Source organism: Mustela lutreola, chromosome 1 (genome assembly GCF_030435805.1).
Source record: "Mustela lutreola isolate mMusLut2 chromosome 1, mMusLut2.pri, whole genome shotgun sequence".
Taxonomy (NCBI): Eukaryota; Metazoa; Chordata; class Mammalia; order Carnivora; family Mustelidae; genus Mustela; species Mustela lutreola.
The window spans coordinates 219,638,582-219,659,270 of NC_081290.1; the positions used below are offsets into that span (position 1 = coordinate 219,638,582).

General features: G+C 41.5%; 1 protein-coding gene across 3 annotated transcripts in view; it reads right to left on the reverse strand.

The window, feature by feature from the left end:
• Window positions 1-393: 393 nt before the first annotated feature.
• Window positions 394-20,689, reverse strand: part of CCDC81 (coiled-coil domain containing 81) — a 45,250-nt gene continuing 24,954 nt past the window's right edge. For 2 of the 3 annotated variants that reach the window (XM_059187179.1, XM_059187189.1), the window contains exons 9-16: window positions 18,432-18,519; window positions 17,855-18,001; window positions 16,717-16,821; window positions 13,494-13,666; window positions 12,212-12,290; window positions 11,755-11,975; window positions 1,835-1,960; window positions 394-894 (exon numbers count right to left, since the gene is read on the reverse strand). In XM_059187179.1, coding sequence (XP_059043162.1) covers window positions 753-894; window positions 1,835-1,960; window positions 11,755-11,975; window positions 12,212-12,290; window positions 13,494-13,666; window positions 16,717-16,821; window positions 17,855-18,001; window positions 18,432-18,519 — 1,081 coding nt within the window. In that variant the 3' untranslated portion in view covers window positions 394-752. Of the gene's footprint in view, window positions 895-1,834; window positions 1,961-11,276; window positions 11,456-11,754; window positions 11,976-12,211; window positions 12,291-13,493; window positions 13,667-16,716; window positions 16,822-17,854; window positions 18,002-18,431; window positions 18,520-20,689 lie in introns of those variants that run through there. The other variant, XM_059187195.1, reaches the window with a different exon arrangement.

Below are 20,689 nucleotides of genomic sequence, written 5' to 3' on the forward strand. Positions count from 1 at the left end.
ACCAAGCTGGGGACACCTCGGGGGCTCAGTCAGTTAAGTCTGCTTTGGCTCAGGTCAGGATCCAGCCTCACGTGGTCATCAGGCTCCCTGCTCAGCGGGGAGCCTGTTTCTCCCTCTGCCCCCTAGCCTACCCCTCCTCACCCCCACTCATGCTCTCTCCCTCTCTCTCTCAAATAAATTAAATTAAATTAAATTAAAAAGGGGCACCAATGAGATTCCCCCAAGGTGCCAACAAAATCCTGGGTGTGTCTTCAACTAAAAAACTCAGAAAGCATTGCTCTGACCACTTGTGGCAATAACCTGATTTCCCTCTGGAATGATCTACCTCTGGAATGTTAACATATACAGTTCTCTGGGAAGGGATGGCAAAATTCACCAGGAGGCACAGGCAGGTCCATAGAAAATGTTTATTAGGACACTATTCATTACAGATGAAGAAAAGACCAAGTTTCTTACACAACGTCAATGAGTAGCTGGGCTGGGTCAGCAGCACCTCGGGAGCCAGGAGGAGGCCGGGTCCCCCATTTCCGGCCCCCAGTGGCAGCAGGGTTCTGTAGGGGCAGGAGGAAGCCAGGGGGAGACCCTGCCTATGTGACTTCATTAAGGGGTGAAAAAGCAATCTTTTCCTGAAAGCACCAAAACAGCATGATAACTTTTCCCTCTAAAGTAAAAATAGGTAGTTTCATCATCATACCTAAATACTGAAAAAAGAAAAATTGTCCCCAGGAAAGCACGGATCCAAACTTCAGATATTATATGAACAACCGGGAGCCATGCAGGTGCTTGTTGAGGGGCCACAGGTTGCTCTCACCCACGTTGGAGGTGCGCCTCTGGCACTGTTTGCAGCGCCGGTACTTCTCACACTGGTCCAAGAGGAAGAGCTTGTCTGATGCCCTGAGGAGAAGGGAGGACGAGCAGCCATCATTAGGTGCCCCCTGAGTCTGTGCCAGGGTGGGGAAGGTGGTGATGGGGGGCACTGGGGTAGAAGAGAGGCAGAAGAGAAGTCACACCCACTCCCCACCCTCCAGGGGCTTACCACCCACCTGGGATGGCCCCCTGCAGTCCCTCCCACCCCCCACACTGCTCCCTGCAGCTCAAGCCAGCTGGGCATCTCCTGCTTCCAAACCTCCCTTTATTTGATCACAAAAACTCCTCTGTTAGCTTAAGTCAGGCCGGTGTTTGCTTTCCTCATTTTACAAATGAAAAAAAGTAAGACAAAAAGATCAGCTGCCTTTTCAAAGTTAGTGTTAATTCTCAAAGCCATGACGAAACTCCCTAACTCTAGATGGTTCGTGGATAGCTGGGGAGAGGCGGCACGAGTCTGAAACGTGGCAAGAAGATGTTCTTGGTTGGTTCCATCATGGGCATCTCGGTTTCCCAGTTGCCAGTCTTACGAACAACCCCCTGACTCTGCTCTTAAATGACTGTTCTGTCAGCCTTTGATGTGTTCAGAGGGAGTCTGTCTCCCTATTTCTAACCTAGTTATTTCCAAGGAGAATTCCTGCTCTCCTCCCCCATGCCTCCTTACCGTCCGCAAAATGACAGTAAAATCACCCTACATGGAGGCTAAGATCGGGGCGAGATGGAAAGCGTGTCACCTACATCACGCATTCTCCAAGCCCATCTCCATAACAGGCATTTCTAATACACCAGAGCAGCAGCTCCCACCTAAACCAGGATTCTCTTGTCCACCAGGTGTGCTAGGCAGCCACAACTAATGAACTGAAGTTGGCCCTGGAAACCTGTCTGCCATCCCAGCGTCTCAGCAAAGTCAATGAGGAGCAGAGGGGGTTTTTCCGCAAACAGGGCCCTTGAAGTTCCAATCAGGAATCACCTCTCGAAAGCTTTCTCCTCCAGGTCCCGCTGCCTCTTCATTGCAGCACTGCTTTCCCAGTCCTCCTGCAAGCTCTGGTTGATTCTGTTCACCCGCTCCAGCTCAGCATTTCGGTCTGCCAGGCGCCTGGAGAGAACAGCATGGTCTGCTTCTATTTACAATATAGGGAAGGGCAGGCACCAACCTTGGGAGCCCCATTCCCTTTATGGTAGATTAAACAGAAACATTCTGGTTTTGTTCACTACTCTTTGAAATACACTGAAAGGCATGAACACAGAACGAGGAAAAATACTAAAAACATTATAGCTCTCAAATAGTTTATGGGTCTAGGACCTTTCATCTTCAATCCTGGTTTAAATTAGCAGAATTGAAACCTTTTTCAAGTTAAATGCAGCCTTTTAAAGCCATTCATTTCCTCTGAAGCTAATTTAACTAAACTGAAGAATCATCTCAAATGGATTTCCTATACTTTAGGTTTCTTTCCTTTTATTCCAGTCTCTCAGCTGTCAGTAATCAGCCCACAAGTTGCCACAGGCTTGTTACAAGGCAGAATAGAGAGGAATTTAAATGAATGAATTCCCTAGAGAGGGGAACAGAAACAGAAGTGACCAGGTAAAGGAAAATCAAAATCAAAAAAAAAAAAAAAAACTTAACATTGTGAAGAAGGTAAAAAGAGAGAGAGAGATACTGGTGAAGGTCACAATATCAGAGAAGCAATTGCAGAGTCTCTCTCCAAGTACCATGCCCCAGAATTCCCAGTGCTAAATGTCTCTATTACTGGTCTCCAGATGCTCAGCCCTGCTGTTATGAATCATCTTAAAGCTGGCTCAAATTATTTATGTGTGTGTATTTCTTGCCCAACTGAAACTCCTACCTTCAGTTCTCATTAAAGTCTAGAAAGGACTTCACTAAATATATGACTGTTGAGTTAGCCCGCTCTCAGGGCGCTGTGTTATAGGCAGCAACTGCCACTAGGTGTCAGGACCCTCTGATAAAAATCGCTCAAGTACTCAGCCACCGGTTTGTGTGTCCTGAGAGCGCAGCCACGTTTTCCTCTGATGAGCACGATTCAACAGTTCAGCTACTGTATGGTCATTACAAAAATTAAATGAGATAATATACACAAAGTGCCAATGCCTATCACACAATGGGAGCTCAATGACCGAATGGTACCTGCCATATAAACTTTTTTTCCCTTTTCATTGTATTTTTTTAAAAGTAAAAATCCACACAGGGGTGCTTAGGTGGCTCAGTCCATTAAAAGCATGACTTGGGCTCAGGTCATGATCTCAGGGTCCTGGAATGGAGCCCTGAGTCAGGGTCCCTGCTCAGCAGGGAGTCTGCTCGTCCCTCTGCACCTCCTCTCGCCCCCTCATACTTTCTCTTAAGAAAATAAATAAAATCTAAAAAAAAAAAAAAATATAGTAAAACCACATAACATAAAATTGACCATCTTAAACATTTCTAAGTGTACAGATACATAGTATATTTACACGGTTGTGCAACCAATATAGCTCTTATAGTATAGCTCAATATAGTAGCCAAAGTACTCTTTCCATTTGCAAAACTGAAACTCTGTACTTATTAAACAACTCCCCATTCCTCCCTCTCCCTAGCCCCTGGCAGCCACCATTCTACTTTGTTTCCATGAATCTGACCACTCTGAATACCATACAGAAATGGAATCATACATTTGTCTTATTATGACTGGCTTATTTTACTTAGCGTGATGTCATCACTGTTCATCCATGTTTAGCATGTGTTGTAATTTCCTTCCTTCTGAAAGCTGAGTAACAGTCCATTGCATATATATAACATGTCTTGTTTATTCATCCCTCTGTGACTAGGTATTTATATTGCTTCCATTTCTTGGCTGCTGAACACTGTTACGAACATGGGAGTGCAAATATCTCAAGATCCTGCTTTCGACTCCACCAAAAAAAAAAACAAAAAAAAAAAACTAAACAAACTACCTGAACTGATTATTTAATTCAGTAAGGTCACAGGATACAAAATCAATGTACAGAAATCTGTTCCATTTCTATACACTAATAATGAAACAGCAGAAAGAGAAATTAAGAAAACAATCCCACTGGGGCACCTGGGTGGCTCAGTCAGTTAAGTGTCCCACTCTTGATCTCAGCTCAGGTCTTGATCTCAGTGTCATGAGTTCAAGCCCCATGTTGGGCTCCACACTGGGCATGGAGCCTACTTAAAAAAAGGAAAGAGAAAACAATCCCATTTTCAATTGCACCAGAAAGAATAAAATACCTGAGAATAAACAATGAAGGAGGTGGAAGATCTGTACTCCCAAAACTATAAAACATTGATTAAAGAAATTTAACACAGGGGATCCTGGGTTGCTCAGTTGGTTAAATGTCTGCCTTCAGCTCAGGTCATGATTTCAGGGTCCTGGAATGGACCTTGCTTAGTGGGGAGCCTTTGTCCCTGCCCCCCTCCTGCTCATGCTCTCTCTCTCAAATAAATAAATAATATCTTAAAAAGAAAGAAAAGAATGAAAGAAATTGAACATAAACAAATGGAAAGATATTCCATGCTTATGGATTGGAAGAACAAATATTGTTTAATGTCCATGCTACCCAAATCCATCTACAGATTTGCCGCAATCCCTATCAAAATACCAACATTTTTCACAGAACCAGAACAAATAAGTCTAAAATTTGTATGAAAACCACAAAAGATTCTGAATAGCTAAAACAATCTTGAAAAAGAAAAACAAAGCTGGAGATGTCACTATTTTAGACTTTAAGTTATATTACAAAGCTGTAGTGATCAAAACAGTATGGAACTAGTACAAGAATAGACACACAGATCAGTGAAACAGAATAGAGAGCCCAGCAATAAATCCATAACTATATGGTCAATTAATCTTTAACATAGCAGGGAAGAATATCCAATGGGAAAAAATCTCTTCAAATGGTGTTGGGAAAACTGGACAACAACATGCAGAATAATGAAACTGGACTACCTTCATATACCACACACAAAAATAAACTGCAAATGGATTAAAGACCTAAATGTGAGACCTGAAACCATAAAATCTTAGAAGAGAGCATAGGCAGTAATTCTCTGACATTGGCTATGACATATTTCTAGATATATCTCCTGAGGCAAGGGAAACAAAAGCAAAACTAAACTATTGGGACTATATCAAAATAAAATATATATAAAGAGGGGCGCCTGGGTGGCTCAGTGGGTTAAGCCACTGCCTTCGGCTCAGGTCATGATCTCAGGGTCCTGGGATCGAGTCCCGCATCGGGCTCTCTGCTCAGCGGGGAGCCTGCTTCCTCCTCTCTCTCTGCCTGCCTCTCCGCCTACTTGTGATCTCTCTCTGTCAAATAAATAAATAAAATCTTTAAATATATATATATATATATATATATATATATATATATATAAAGAACTTAAACAACTCAACACTAAAAAAAAAAAAAAAAAAAAAAAAATCCAAGTAAAAAAAATGGGCAGAAGATATGAACAGACATTTCTCCAAAGATCTACAGATGGCTAACAGACATTAAAAGATGCTCAGTATCACTCATCATCAGGGAAATTCAAATCAAAAACCACAATGAGGTATCACCTCACACCTGTCAGAATGGCTAAAATCAAAAACACAGGAAACAACAAATGCTGGCGGGGATGTGGATAAAAAGGAACCCTTGGGCACCATTGGTGGGAATGCAAACTGGTGCAGCCACTGTGGAAAACAATATGAAGGTTCCTCAAAGCAATGTCCACAATAGCCAAACTATGAAAAGAACCTAGATGTCCATCAACAGATGAATGGATAAAGAAGATGTGGTATATATACACGACGGAATACTATGCAGCCATCAAAAGAAATGAAATCTTGCCATTTGCGACAACATGGATGGAACTAGAGCGTATCATGCTTAGCGAAATAAGTCAAGCAGGGAAAGACAACTATCACATGATCTCCCTGATATGAGGAAGTGGTGATGCAACATGGGGGCTTAAGTGGGTAGGAGAAGAATAAATGAAACAAGATAGGATTGGGAGGGAGACAAACCATAAGTGACTCTTAATCTCACAAAACAAACTGAGGGTTGCTGGGGGGAGGGGGAGTTGAGATAAGGGGAGTGGGGTTATGGACATTGGGGAGGGTATGTGCTTTGGTGAGTGCTGTGAAGTGTGTAAACCTGGCAATTCACAGACCTGTACCCCTGGGGATAAACATAAAAATATATGTTTATAAAAAATAAAAAATTAAAAATAGAACTACCTTACAATCCAAGTAATCACATTACTGGGTATTTACCCAAAGGGGGGTAAAAAACAACACTACTTTGAAGGGGTATAATGCATCCCTGTATTTACTGTAATGTTATTACTATAGCCATTTATGAAAACACCCCAAGTGTCTATTGATGAATGGATAAAGAAGATGTGGTGTAGGTGGCGCCTGGGTGGCTCAGTGGGTTAAAGCCTCTGCCTTCCGCTCAGGTCATGATCCCAGGGTCCTGGGATCGAGCCCCGCATCGGGCTCTCTGCTCAGCAGGGAGCCTGCTTCCTCCTGTCTCTCTGCCTGCCTCTCTGCCTACTTGTGATCTCTGTCTGTCAAATAAATAAATAAAATCTTAAAAAAAAAAAAAAAGAAGAAGAAGATGTGGTGTATATTGGTGTATATATACACACACCCACAATAGATATTATTCAGCCATAAAAAAGAATGAAATCATGTCATTTCCAGCAACATGGATGGGTCTAGAGAGTATTATGCTAAACAAAATAACCCAGACAGAGAAAGACAAATACCAGATGATTTCACTCATATGTGGAATTTAAGAAAACAAAACAAATGGGTGTGTGGGTGGCTCAGTGTGTTAAAGCCTCTGCCTTTGGCTCAGGTCATGGTCTCAGGGTCCTGGGATGGAGTCGGGCTTTCTGCTCAGCAGGGAGCCTGCTTCCCCATCTCTCTCTGTCTGCCTCTCTCCCTACTTGTGATCTCTGTCTGTCAAATAAATAAATAAATCTTAAAAAAAAAAAAAGAAAAAGAAAAAGAAAACAAATGAACAAAGGAGAAAAAAACAATAGACAAGCCAAAAAAAAAAAAAAAAAAAAAATCCAAACCAAAACCAAAAACAAAGAACAGACTCTTAGCTATAAAGAACAAACAGATGGTGTCGGTGGCAGGGAAAGATGGGAGATGGGTGAAGTTGGTAAAGGGGATTATCTTGATAAGCATTGAGTAATGCAGAGAGGCATTGAATTATGAATTACTACATGGTACACCTGAAACTAATATAACTCTGAATGTTAACTACATTGGAATGAAAATTTTAAAAATAAAATAAAAACTTTAGTTTAAAGAAATCCTGCTTCAAATCTTTTGGATATATACATAGAAGTGGAATTAGTGAATCATATGGTAATTCTATTTTTAATTTTTTGACGAACTGCCATGCTGTTTTCCAGAGTGGCTGCACCATTTTACATTACCACCAACAGCGCACAGGGTTTCTATTTCTCTACATCCTCGCCAACACCTATTATTTTCTGGGTTTTTTATAGTAGTCATCCTAACAAGTAGGAGATAGTATCTTTCTCTCTGTGTTTTCTTTCATTTGTTTAGTTTTTTTTTTTTTTTAAGATTTTATTTATTTATTTGACAGAGAGAGAGATCACAAATAGGCAGAGAGACAGACAGAGAGAGAGATGAGGAGATGAGGAGAAGCAGGCTCCCTGCCGAGCAGAGAGCCCAATGCGGGACTCGATCCCAGGCCCCTGGGATCATGACCTGAGCCGAAGGCAGAGGCCCAACCCACTGAGCCACCCAGGCGCCCCTCATTTGTTTAGTTTTGGTTTTGGTTTTCTTTCTCTTTCCCTTTTATAACATAATAGCATCTTAATGGTTTTGTCTACCAGTAAACAGACAGTTTTCTTCCTTTCTAATCTTTTGAATAGTCTAAAAGAAGTACTTGTTAAATGTTTCACGGTGCGTGTGATATAAGAAAAAATCTATAATTAGGGACACCTTGGTGGCTCAGTCGGTTAAGCATCTGCCTTTAGCTCAGGTCACGATCCCAGGGGTCCTGGTATTGAGTCCCGCATTGGGCTGCTTGCTCAGTGGGGAGCCTGCTTCTCTCTCTGCCTGTTGCTCCCCCTGCTTGTACTCTCTCTCTCTAATAAATAAAATCTTTAAAAAAAAAAAAAAAGAGAAATCTATAATTATTCTTGATTTGGACATTTCACAAAGAATCAAAGCACAGTATTATAATACAAGATAAATGAGAGCACATTTCATCTTTGCACTTGTGAAACCTTATGACACTGTTCGCAAATGTATGTTTTCTTTTCATAAAGCCCTAGGGGGAAGAAAAGATAGCCATCTTATCCGTCTACGTTACAGGGATATATACATCTTAAACAGTAAAAGATGTTTTCCTACATCTGCATGAATGAGTTGCAAAGGGAGAGTGAACAGTTTGCTAACTGCTTACTTCATTCAGCTGCCATAGACTTGGCTCTCCAGGATAGATATGTGATCGGAATCAAGTTATTAAATTGCGTGATACAACCACAGCTACATTTGCAATCTTGCCATCCTACTGGGGTGCCTTTATTCACTGGAGTGGAGAATCCCTCTCTCTCCGGTTCAGATAAGCAAAGAGTCAAGGAAACATGAACTACTTCCTGCCTTATAGAGGCAAAAATCTAATTAAATGCTAAATGGTGTCTATTCCAAACAGGACAAAGGAGGGCATCCGGCCGCCGAAGAAGGCTCACCTGTGCACGTTTCAGAGTGCAGAGATCATTTGTTAAGGAGCAGCTACCTCACCATGGTTTTGATGTTCTTTCCCTTAGTGATTAGGGAAGTTGAGCATCTTTGCATATGCTTTTCGGCTACTATTATATTCTTTGTAAAGGGAGAATTTTAAAAGTCAGTTTAATTTAGATGCTAAGCAAGTGAGAAAATGAACTGGGCCACAGGGGAGACCACGAGGATTCTCACAAGACTGGTGGAGGGAACTCGCCTTACCTTTTTAGAAAGCAAACTGCTGGTATCTGGTAATATTTAAAATGTGCCATACAGTTGATCCAGCAGCTCCGCTTTTAGGATTTTATCCAACAGAAACAAAAGAACCAATATAAAGATATATATTTAAAATGTTTAATACAAAAGTTGTTGTAATAGCAAACCAGCTGGAAGCCGAGTGAATTTTCATCAATAGTGTAAAAGTTAAATTACAATAATTAAATTAATTAAATTTTATTATGATTAAATTATAGTAATCCATGTTATAGATGTTATGCTGCCAATAAAGAATGAATTAATTTTGCTTCTGTGTACTGACCTAACTATAAATTAATGATGCATTATTAGGTTAAAGAAAAGTTGGGCTGCAGAGTAATGTATACGATCTCATAGGTCTTTTCATTTACAAAAGTAAAAGGTAATTTTCATTTACAAAAGTAGAAGGAAAATATATATGTGGGTATTGTGTGAAGATATTTGTAAAGAGTAGGAAAAAATATAGAAGGCTGGGGGAGACTATTAACCTTGTTTTATTCTACCAGTTGACTTATTTTAATGAACATGAATTGTTCTATTTTTTATAAACAAAAGCAGAAAAGTTTAAAGAAAAAGAATACTGTAGGGGCACCTGGGTGGCTCAGTGGGTTAAGCCTGTGCCTTCGGCTCAGGTCATGATCTCAGGGTCCTGTGATAGAGCCTCAGATAGGGCTCTCTGATTGGTGGGGAGCCGCTTCCCTCTCTCTCTGCCTGCCTCTCTGCCTACTTGTGATCTGTCAGATGAATAAATAAAATCTTTAAGAAAAAAAAAAGAATACTTTAGCAGGCCTGTTTAGATCACACTGACTAAATTATCTCCTCTGAAAGTGACCCTTTACTTGCCACAGGAGGCTTTAAGATGACATCTTGAGATGAACAAGAGACAGGGAAGTTGGAAAAGAGTTGAGTGAGGGGGCTCCTGGGTGGCTTAGCTGGTTCAGTGTCTGCCTTCAGCTCAGGTCATGATCCCAGAGTCCTGGGATCGAGCCCCGCATTGGGCTCTGCCTGCTTCTCCTTCTCTCTCTGCCATCCCCCCACCCCCAGCCCCTCACTTATGCTCTCTGGCTCTATCTCTCTGTCAAATAAATAAATAAAATCTTAAAAAGAGAGAGAGAGAGAGAGAGATAAGTGAGAGAATCTGGGATACCACGTGAAGGATAGAAATGGAAGACAAGGATCTGACCCCTACAGAAAAGGGGGGGGGTGGTCTGTGACCAGAGCTTCAACAAGAGAGATAACCAACACCACAGTTCATATTTGTTCAGACCTCTGCAGTTTCCAAAAATGTTCTCAAATACATACTCTCACGTTTTTCTCACAGTAGGGAGAGGTAGGGCAGGTTCAACAGGTATGTTATCCTTATTTTCATGTGAGGAAAAGAGGGCTCAAAGACCCCACATGTATTTTGGCCCAGGTCATACAGCTTGGAAATGGCAGAGTTTAACACCACTCATCATCAGAGAAATGCAAATCAAAACTACAATGAGATATCACTTTACACCAATCAGAATAACTAAAATCAAAATGACAAGAAACAGGTGTTGGCAAGGATGTGGCTAAAAAGGAACCCTCATGGAGTATTGGTTGGAATATAAATTTGTGCAAGCACTGTGAAAACAGTATGGAGGTTCCACAAAAAATTAAAAATAGAACTACCATATGATCTAGTAATTCTACCTTTGGGTATTTACCCAAAGAAAATGAAAACACTAATGCAAAAAGATACCTGTACCCCTACATTTACTGCAACATTGTTTACAGTAGCCAAGATATGGAAGCAACCTAAGTATCCATCAATAGACAAATGGGTAGGAAAAATGTGGTATCTATCTATCTGTCTATCTATCCATCCATACATACACACACACACACACACACACACACACACACACACACACACACATCATGGAATATTATACTGCTATTAAAAAGGATGAATTCATGCCATTTGAGACAACATGGATGGACCTAAAGGGTTTCATGCTAAGTGAAATAACAAGTCAGACTGAGAAAGACAAATACCATATGACTGTAAAAAATATGAATAAACAAACAAAAAGCAGACTCAATAGAGAACAAACTGGAAGCCTGCCAAAAAGGAGGGGCATGGAGGGTCAGGCAAAATGGGTGAAGGGGAGTGGGACATATAGGCTTCTAGTTATGGAATGAATAAGGCAATAAAAGGCACAGCATGACATCGTTAAGAGCAATTTACCAGGACAGATGGTCGCTACGCTTCTGGTGAGCATAGTAAAATGTATAGACTCATCAAATCAAAAGGAAAGAAAAAAAGAAACTGGGTGTCTGATGGTTGAATTTTCATATATTTTCGCTGATAGGGCATCAAGTCCTGCCTTGCCCACCCTGCCACCTTCACCACACCTCGCCCGCCCTAAGTACAGCTCACTACATCAACAGTTCTTTGAAGGAAGGGGCTTTATTGGAGGCTGAGAAAGAGCCCCAGTTTCAGGTGGGTGTCTAGTTGAGCACAGCAGCACGTTTGTCGCTCACATTGTATTTCCAATGGATCGTGCTGACCTGGACAACTCTTTTAAGAAGCTGTACTGCAAAGGGAAGGGAAAAACATGGAGCGTTAACTGGAGGGAGGAGGAGGATCCGGTCTGGTTGGTTGGGTTTTCTGATCAATGCCTTTTCTTCATGGGGTGAATTGTAAGGACAAACCAAGGTGACGGATCTGATAAGCTCAGAACAATATTTTGCACACAGTCACTCCTCTGTGTGTTCACTATTGTTTTTGCTTCTTGCTGTTGTAGGAGGGAGAGAGAGAGAGAGAGAGAAAGAACAGGAAGATGGAAAGGGGAGCAGGAGAAGGGGGGAAGGAGGAAGATCTGGGCTCTCTCACTCTCTCTGTGTCCTCCGAAGCATCTGCAAATCCCGCTTCTGTTCCACCAGCTGCTGCAGGATGGTTCTCCTCCTGTGGCTGGCAGCGGCCTCCAGCTGGTGCTTCATGTAATTCTGTTCTTGCTTTTGCTTTTCCACCATCAGCTCACCCTCATCCTTACCAAAGATGGGCTCACTAGAGTCTGGCTCAAACATGGGAAGTTGCAGGGGTTTGTTCTTTATCTGAAACAGGGACACACATCGTGCAGACCAGAATTCTACCAGGCAATAAACCGTACGCACAACACCGCAGCACAGTAAAATACCAACCCTCCCCCCTTAGAGGAAGGAACGAGGGCCCCCCAAACCACAAAATGGGTAACATATAAGGCTACTCATCACATGAGAGCTCTTATACAGATTTTTAGAATGCTACTTGAAGCACAGCATAATTTTTAAGATAACAGTTGTCCCCTTACCTGTGCATCCAAAGCTCTCTTGTAACACTGTGTTTCTTCCATCTTATCTTTTATATACTGGGCTCTTTGTGCAGCGAGTCTGGCAGTTAGGAGTAAGAGAAGCGGGGTGCACAGTGTGTTGCTGTCTCTGGTAATAGAGACTAGCAGCACTAAAACCTGTTTCCTAAGTATCAATAGGAGTGAGAGACTGGTATATAAAAAGTGGTATTTCCGCCTAGAGCTTTCATTTTAATGAAGAAAGGAGGAACAGATCCAAAGGCTAGTGGAAAGTGTGTTGAATACAGGACAGACAGGACAGATGTAAGCAGGGGATTGACCATTCTGTCCGAACCCACTACCCCTGAAACAGGTAGCCCTCCACCCACCATGCTTTAGAACAAAAACCTAGATAGGAAAGCAGGAAGCGTCTATTCACTCTATAAAATGATTCACCATATGATTCCTTTTTAAGAAAAGTGATCTTTCCTGTTATAAATTATGATTCTGTTACAGGCAACCCACAGAGAACCCACATGATCCATAAAGTGAGTATAATGGAACATATACATTTTATAGAAAAGTAAATCTTTGGTCATAAAAACCAGTGTACTCTTTAAGAGTCTCTTTCCCACTACAGTAACCTCTTTAATTGCTCTCCTGACCACAGTTATAGAAACAGGACCCCCTTAGGCAACTCTGACCCTATCCCAGGCCTCAGGTGACCTAAGCAAGACCAATCAGATTCTCATTCCTGAAAATTTGTAATTGGGACTAATATTCCCCCAAGTTTGGGCTGAAAAAGAGACAATGTCAACCAAGGAGCTGTGGGTACAAGCAGAGGGGAAGCATTTCTTACATATGCCTGGTTTTACCCTGCTTACATCCCCCACACACGCCTACCCTTACTACTTCATCCTACCCCTACGTACACCAAAAGTAGAGACACCTCTACTTACAACAAAACGCCAGATTGCCTTGAGATCAGTGGGGAGTAGCTGGGTGTGCTGTTTTTTCAAGACAAGTCCCTTCCTCCACCTGCCAGTATCAGCGATCACAACACAATACAAAAGGATCCTCGATCGCGAATTACAGACTGCTAATCCTTACTCTAATGGTCATTATAATAATGACAGCCTTTTCATTTTTTCTAAAGAAATGTCACGCTGGCTGCTAGCTGGGTTGGTTTGCACAGTCGGTTAGAGCTATGCTCATGAAACTACCGAGGCTGATTCAATCCCACATGGAAATAAGCTTCACAGGAAAATTCTGAACCCGTTTTTCAGGGCCTGTCAGTTAGACTCACTCCTCTGTGAGTTGTACTTGTTCTAGGCGCTCCATCAACTCTCTGTTTTGTCTTTGCTTTATTTCTTTTTCTCGTCTGTTATCCATTTGTTTCAGGAGATTTTGGGAATATTCTTCTTGTTTTAGAGCATTAATCTCAGGACTGAGTGGCCGTTTATCAAAGAGGAAAGATTTCTGGAATGAAAGAGAAGCAATGCATTTACTCTAAAATACCAAAAATCAACAAAGAATAAAGGTAGTAATGCAGAAGACTAAAGTCAATTATTAATTTACAGTATTTGCCCAGTCCTCAACACACTGACCAGCTAGTGTTGAGACAACCCACAGAACAATGGGAGTGTGCTCAAGGACGAACCTGAGCAGAACTGACGAAACCCCATACCAGAGAGAGAAATGAAACAGGATATCATGGAGGAGGTCCTGAGCTCGCACAACACACAGGTGGAAAGAAGGAGTTCTGAGTGAGAGCAAAAGCATGAGCAAGGACTGAGCAGATGTGGGAGAGGGAGAACTGAATACCCGCTCTGGGCCTGGCCATTGTAGACACTGACGGAGATCCACAGAGAGCCTGGTGCATGGAGTCTGCCTTCCGTTACAGGAGATAGGGAACAAGTGAACAATATATCATCTTTTAAGGTAGGGATTAAGTGCTAGGAAGCCTTTATCATAGCAAGTGGGTGGAAACAGAGCTAAAGCAGTTGGTTATTAGAGAAGTCCTTTCAGTAAAGTTGGCTGAACACCTCCACTGCAAATATCAGGTGACCTGTGTCCCATACTTGAAAGAACAGCAAGTGCAAAGGCCCTAGATGAAAATGAGTTAGGCATGTTTAATGAGCAGAAGGAAGGTCTACATGGCTGAAGCACAGTGAGCAAGAGGAAGAAGTAGGAGAGCTCAAAGAGGAAGGCAGGGCCATAGGGACCTGATAGGTCAAGGTAAAGAGTTTAGATTTTGTTTTAACTCACCGGGAGACCGTTAGACGTTTTAAACAGGAGAATGTTATGTTTGGGTTAAGTTTTAAAAGATCACTTGACTGCAGTGTGGAGAATAGATTGTAAAGGGGAAGAAGGCCAGCAGCAAACCTAACCAGGGAAGTGTTTCAGAAGCTGAGCCTTATAATGTGGCTTGTACTAGGATGCGCTGGTAACCCTGGAGATGAAGGGATGTGAAGACCTGGGATACATTTGGGCAGTAAAGGCAACTGTGCTTGAGGATGGCTGGATGGGGACAGGGGAGCAGCAATCTGGGATCACTCCTTGGTTTGGGCTTTGTGCAACTGTCTGCCAGGTGATGCCCCTCACTGAAATGGGGAGGCAAAGAGAAGGACAGGTGAGGAGAGGGATCAAAAGTTCTGATTTGGGGGGGCGCCTGGGTGGCTCAGTGGGTTAAGCCGCTGCCTTCGGCTCAGGTCATGATCTCAGGATCCTGGGATCGAGTCCCGCATCGGGCTCTCTGCTTAGCGGGGAGTCTGCTTCCTCCTCTCTCTCTGCCTGCCTCTCTGCCTACTTGTAATCTCTCTGTCAAATAAATAAATAAAATCTTTAAAAAAAAAAAAAAAAAAAAAGTTCTGGGCGCCTGGGTGGCTCAGTGGTTAAGCCGCTGCCTTCGGCTCGGGTCATGATCTCAGGGTCCTGGGATTGAGTCCCGCGTCGGGCTCTCTGCTCAGCAGGGAGCCTGCTTCCTCCTCTCTCTCTCTCTCTGCCTGCCTCTCTGCCTACTTGTGATTTCTCTCTGTCAAATAAATAAATAAAATCTTTAAAAAAAAAAAAAAGTTCTGATTTGGGGGGGGCGCCTGGGTGGCTCAGTGGGTTAAGCCGCTGCCTTCAGCTCAGGTCATGATCCCAGGGTCCTGGGATCGAGCCCCGCATCGGGCTCTCTGCTCAGCAGGGAGCCTGCTTCCTCCCCTCTCTCTGCCTGCCTCTCTGCCTGCTTGTCATCTCTCTCTGTCAAATAAATAAATAAATAATCTTTAAAAAATTTTTTAAAAAGTTCTGATTTGGGGAGGAGCGTGGAGGGATGGGGTAACTTGGATGATGGATATTAAGGAGGGCATGTGATGTAATAAGCATTGGGCATTATATAAGTCTGATGAATTACAAGCCTGTACCTCTGAAACCAATAATACATTATATGTTAATTAATTGAATCTAAATTTTAAAATGTTTTAAACATAAATAAATAAATAAATTCTGTTTTGATCTTTTTAAGATGTGTGCAAAGAGGATGTATCTTTGTAGGCAAAGTAGGCAGTAGGATGCCTACTAACAAAGTAGGCAGCAATAATCGTAATCTGGAACTTATATGTAAGAAGAGAAAAGAATCAGGCTTGAATCTCAAAAGTATCATGTCTTCTTCCTCCCTCCCTGCTATCCCTCCCTGGAAGGTTCTCGCACCATCCCCTGCTTTACCCAACTCCTTTATACAAGGAAGTCCCGCACATTTCTGGTCTGGGTCAAGTGACTCTTTGCTCACATGCTGCCCTGTTCAAAGATATATCATAGCATTTATGATACCACACTCTTAGCACTTCAAACCTGTCTCCTCCAGTAACCTGAGGCCTCTTCCAGGAGGGACCTTGTCTTATTCCTCTTTGTATTCCTAGCCATGAGCACGGAGTCCAATAAATGTTTGGTGATGAATAAAGAAAAGGTATTTTATTAGAGTTATGTCCCGTGTGTCAGACCACCTAGACAGTGGTGTGAAGGGAGAAAGATTCAGCAAAATAAAGGCAGGTGCACAGTTATTGATAACATGAAATCAGTGGTGAGGTAGGTGGCTCACCTCCACAGAAGAGCTGGGTTGTTCAAACTTAACTTGCACCTACAAATCGCAGGAGGATCTTATTCAAATGTAGAGTCCCACTCTGGAGGGATGGGGCTCCTCAACTCTGCATTTCCAGCAAGCTTCCAGGTCATACTGGCTCTCCAGATCCACGGCTCCTGGGGCATTACTGTAGTACACTGCCCCCCACCACCCGTCCCAGGGCTTAGCTGAGAATTACTATCATTAACAAGTATCATAGTATCGAACAGAGACTGTACTGCAGATGTGAAGAGTCTGGACACAGACGCTGGACAACTCCTGACCCAGAACAAGGCTACAGACTTGCACAACCCACTTTTCACCTCGGCCACCTACACAATGGTACAGCCTGCAGCACAGAGAATAGATCCAAACACTCCTGGATGGGGCAGGTCTTGGCAACAGAAATTTTGGAAACACTCACATAAAATTCAGGTTTCTCATTCTTGTGGATTCTTATAGCTTCAGCAACTCCAAGGTTGTAGGCAGCATTTTTCTGATTTTGTTCTCTATTAGCCAGACTTCTCATCTTTGAGAAAAAAATCACATATTGACATAGAGCCTTTAAAATTTTAATTCTATTACATTATAATTATCTAACCAAGATAGAACTTGCCTTTTGGAGGCAAGGCACTTTCTGATGTCTTCTTAGATCTATAAAAGTAGGTTGGGGAAGGTTTTTTTTAATTTCCTGTTTTGGAGCTTTAGGCATCACCTCTATGGGAATCATAAGAGGGAATGGAAGATTTCGTAAGTAGTTCCTTGATACCACAAATGCAAGAAGCAGTAGTAGGGTCAATTATTGGAGACCTCAGAAATCTGGATAGTGCAAATGTGAACATGCTATTCTCTCTTTCCTTGCTTAGGTAGGCCATGATTTTGAAGGGAAAAGCTTTGATTATGTCTTATTAGAAATCACAATTTAAACCATATCAATCCAGGAATTCTACCTTTAAAATTCAATCCTTGGGGGTGGAGGAGAGGGAGAAATCAGCAACAGGTGCAAACATTCAGCTGCTTGGGTGTTCATCCCAGTGTTGCTCGTTATTAGTGAAAACTGGATACAGCCTACGTTTTAATCCCGCAGTAAGTAAATGATCAAATATGTTACAGAACAGATATATTTAAGTTGGTTTGGGGGGATTTTTTTTTTTTTAAGTAGGCCCTATGCCCAGCTTGGAGCCCAATATGGGGCTTGAACCCACAACCCTGAGATCAAGCCCTGAGCAGAAATCAAGAGTCAGACACCCAACCAACTAAGCCATCCAAGCACCTAATGGAGCATTTTATTTTTTTTTTAAATATTTTATTTATTTACTTGAGAGACAGTGAGAGAGAACATGAACGAGGAGAAGGTCAGAGAGAGAAGCAGACTCCCCATGGAGCTGGGAGTCTGATGCGGGACTCGATCCCGGGACTCCAGGATCATGACCTGAGCCGAAGGCAGTCGTCCAACCAACTGAGCCACCCAGGCGTCCCCTAATGGAGCATTTTAAATGGCACTTTATAATCATGTTCTACTGTCCCATGTTAAGCACTCTTTAATCAAGCTGTTGAACTACCTGCTGTTTTAAGAGAGCCTCTTGATCCCTCAGGATTTGATACTGCTGAATGAGTCGCTCATCTTCTATCTCTCTCCTCTTCCTTTCCTCACTGTAGCACAATGGGGAATTGCGCTGCGCTCGTTGCAAACACACATAACACATCTCCTACGATACCAGGTTTGAAGACATATTAATTCTTGCCTTTTCCTTTTTTGCCTTCACAATCCCTTCATAAGCTCTCCAAAGATTGAGTACGTCAAGCAACATACTTCATAAAAGGATGTATGAATGACGATTAATAAATTGAGATTTGTAGAGAGGGCCCCCAAAATACCCAAGAGGACATACTGAACTCTCATTTGATCAGAAGCATTTATAGCAACGCAAAATTAGAAAGAGATATCCCAACCCTACTTCTGTTAACCCCAGTAGATTTTGACTAGTAGAAAGATTTATTAAAGTCCAATTTAGGGTGCTGAGTACATGAGCTAAATCCATACATTGAAAAAAAGAGCAATTCCCATAATTCTCATTGAGAAACAGAAGTGAGAAAGATTCTGATTGGATTTTTTTTGTTGGTTTGAAAACACAGTACCTGTCCTGCCTTATTATGATCCTGGCAGGTGGGGACTGGAGAAAGTTTAGGCTTCATTTCACTTTTCAAACAACCTGGAGATGACAAACTATAAAAACAGTGCAACACTAATTAATGTTTAAAGCAGTCTGACATGAGCCATGACAATTTTAGAGGCAAGTATAAATATAAAAGAAATAAAAATACCTTTTTTTTTTTTTTTGCAGAGAATCTCTATGCATAGAGGTTAAGAACCCATGCGTCATAGCAAATAAACTTGGGTTTGAATCCCGCTTTTTTGCTTATAAGCTGATGCCATTAGGAAGGCTGAGTCACCTTGCAAAGCCTCAGTTACCAATTCTGTGAAACTGGGATAAAATTTATTCACTCTATAAAATGAATTGTGCTTATTATATGCACTGTATTAGGCATGGGAGGTGCAGTGAACAACAAAACATAGGAAAAAAGAAAGAAAGAGAAATCCTGGGCCTAATGGAATTGACCTTCTGATAGGAACTGACAGCCAGTTGGTAAACAAGATGAATGAATGAATTCAATAGTACGCATGATGGTGATAAATGCCTTGCAGTGCTGGAGGGACAGAATGTATTAAACCATAAGCAGAATCCCCAGGGATGCTCCACCAAGACGACATTTGAATAAGGTGAGAGAGTAACAATAATCATATATTTCTGCTCCTGGGAAGATAATTTGATACAACCTTCCTGAAAATAATTGCTAACATGTATCAAAGACAATGAAAAATGGGCCCATCTCTTATCTCAAAAATTTTAGGTTAAAGTTTTTATCCTATAGGATATTCAAATGTGTGCAGAGACTTCTGTGTAGTTATATTATCCCAATATTATTTATAATATTTTAAAAACTAAATATCATCGGAATATACAAAAGCAGACTGGTCAAACAAAAGGTTAAATCACTGAAATGATATGCAATTATCTGTTTATATCCTGAGATATTTAAAGCCATGGGGAAATGTTTACCACTTATTGTGGTAAACAAAGCTTCATATGATATGATCTCAGTTGTACTTAAAATGTGTACAGGTTTCAAGTATAAATATATGTATATATTGTATACGCATTAAAATGAAGAATATATACCACAATATTAGCAGAAAGTTTCATCTACTTATGGGGTTATGACTGATTTTTTGTATCTTTTGCTCTTCTCATTTTTTTTTACTTTAATGATCAGATATTACTTTATTGATCAGATATTACTTTATTACAGATATTACTTTAATGATCAGCACAAAAACCATTTTTTGGCCCACACCAATAGGAAGCCTTTATTAATAATCCCTAACAATTAATTACTCTCCCTCCTCTTTGCAGCTTCCGTACTTTCTTCTGTTGTCTTTGTCATGAGTATTACTTCTTCAGCATCAGTCTCCCTAAAAGACTCTTTTATGAAAGCAAGTTTATATGGTCTTTTATATGTTGTGTGGCTCTGTATCTTCAGTATCTAGAATAATGTTGGGCATGCAGTGGTGCTCAGTGTCTGTTGGATTGAACTAAATTCCAAAGAACAAGACACTTAATTCTCAATTCTCTTTCATAACAGTGAGATTATTTAAAACAAGTTTGCTGGGGTGCCTGGGTGGCTCAGTGGGTTAAGTGTCTGCTTTCAGCTCAGATCATGATCTCAGGGTCCTGGGATGGAGCCCTGCATAGGGCTCTCTGCTCGGCAGGGAGCCTGCTTCCCTCTCTCTCTCTCTTTGCCTGCCTCTCTGCCTACTTGTGATCTCTGTCTGTCAAATAAATAAACAAAATCTTAAAAAAAAAAAAAAAAAAACAAGTGTGCCTAATGTATGCAAGTGCATACATCTTACATATAAAAGTGCACATATCATACATATGTAAAGTGCATATATAATACATATGATAGCTGATACATTGTGACACATTAATAAATTCAAAGTTGACAGCACAGTGCAAGGTACATAGTAGATGCTCAATAAATACTTGCATACAGTTGACTGATTGGAGATCTTAAAAAGTGTCCTCCTCAAAGAGGAAAAAAATATAGAATTCTTTTGATGTAAAATTGTTAGAAGACATGGCCATGATGATTTGTAATACATCCATTGATTCAAAGAACATTTATTAAGTGCCAACCATGTTTAGCAAAGCTGCTTTCCAATTTTATCTAAATATGAAACTGTGTCATATTGTAATATCCAAGAACAGGAAACAACAGGGGGAGGCCTGGGTGGCTCAGTCCATTAACCACCTCCCTCCAACTCAGGTCACGAT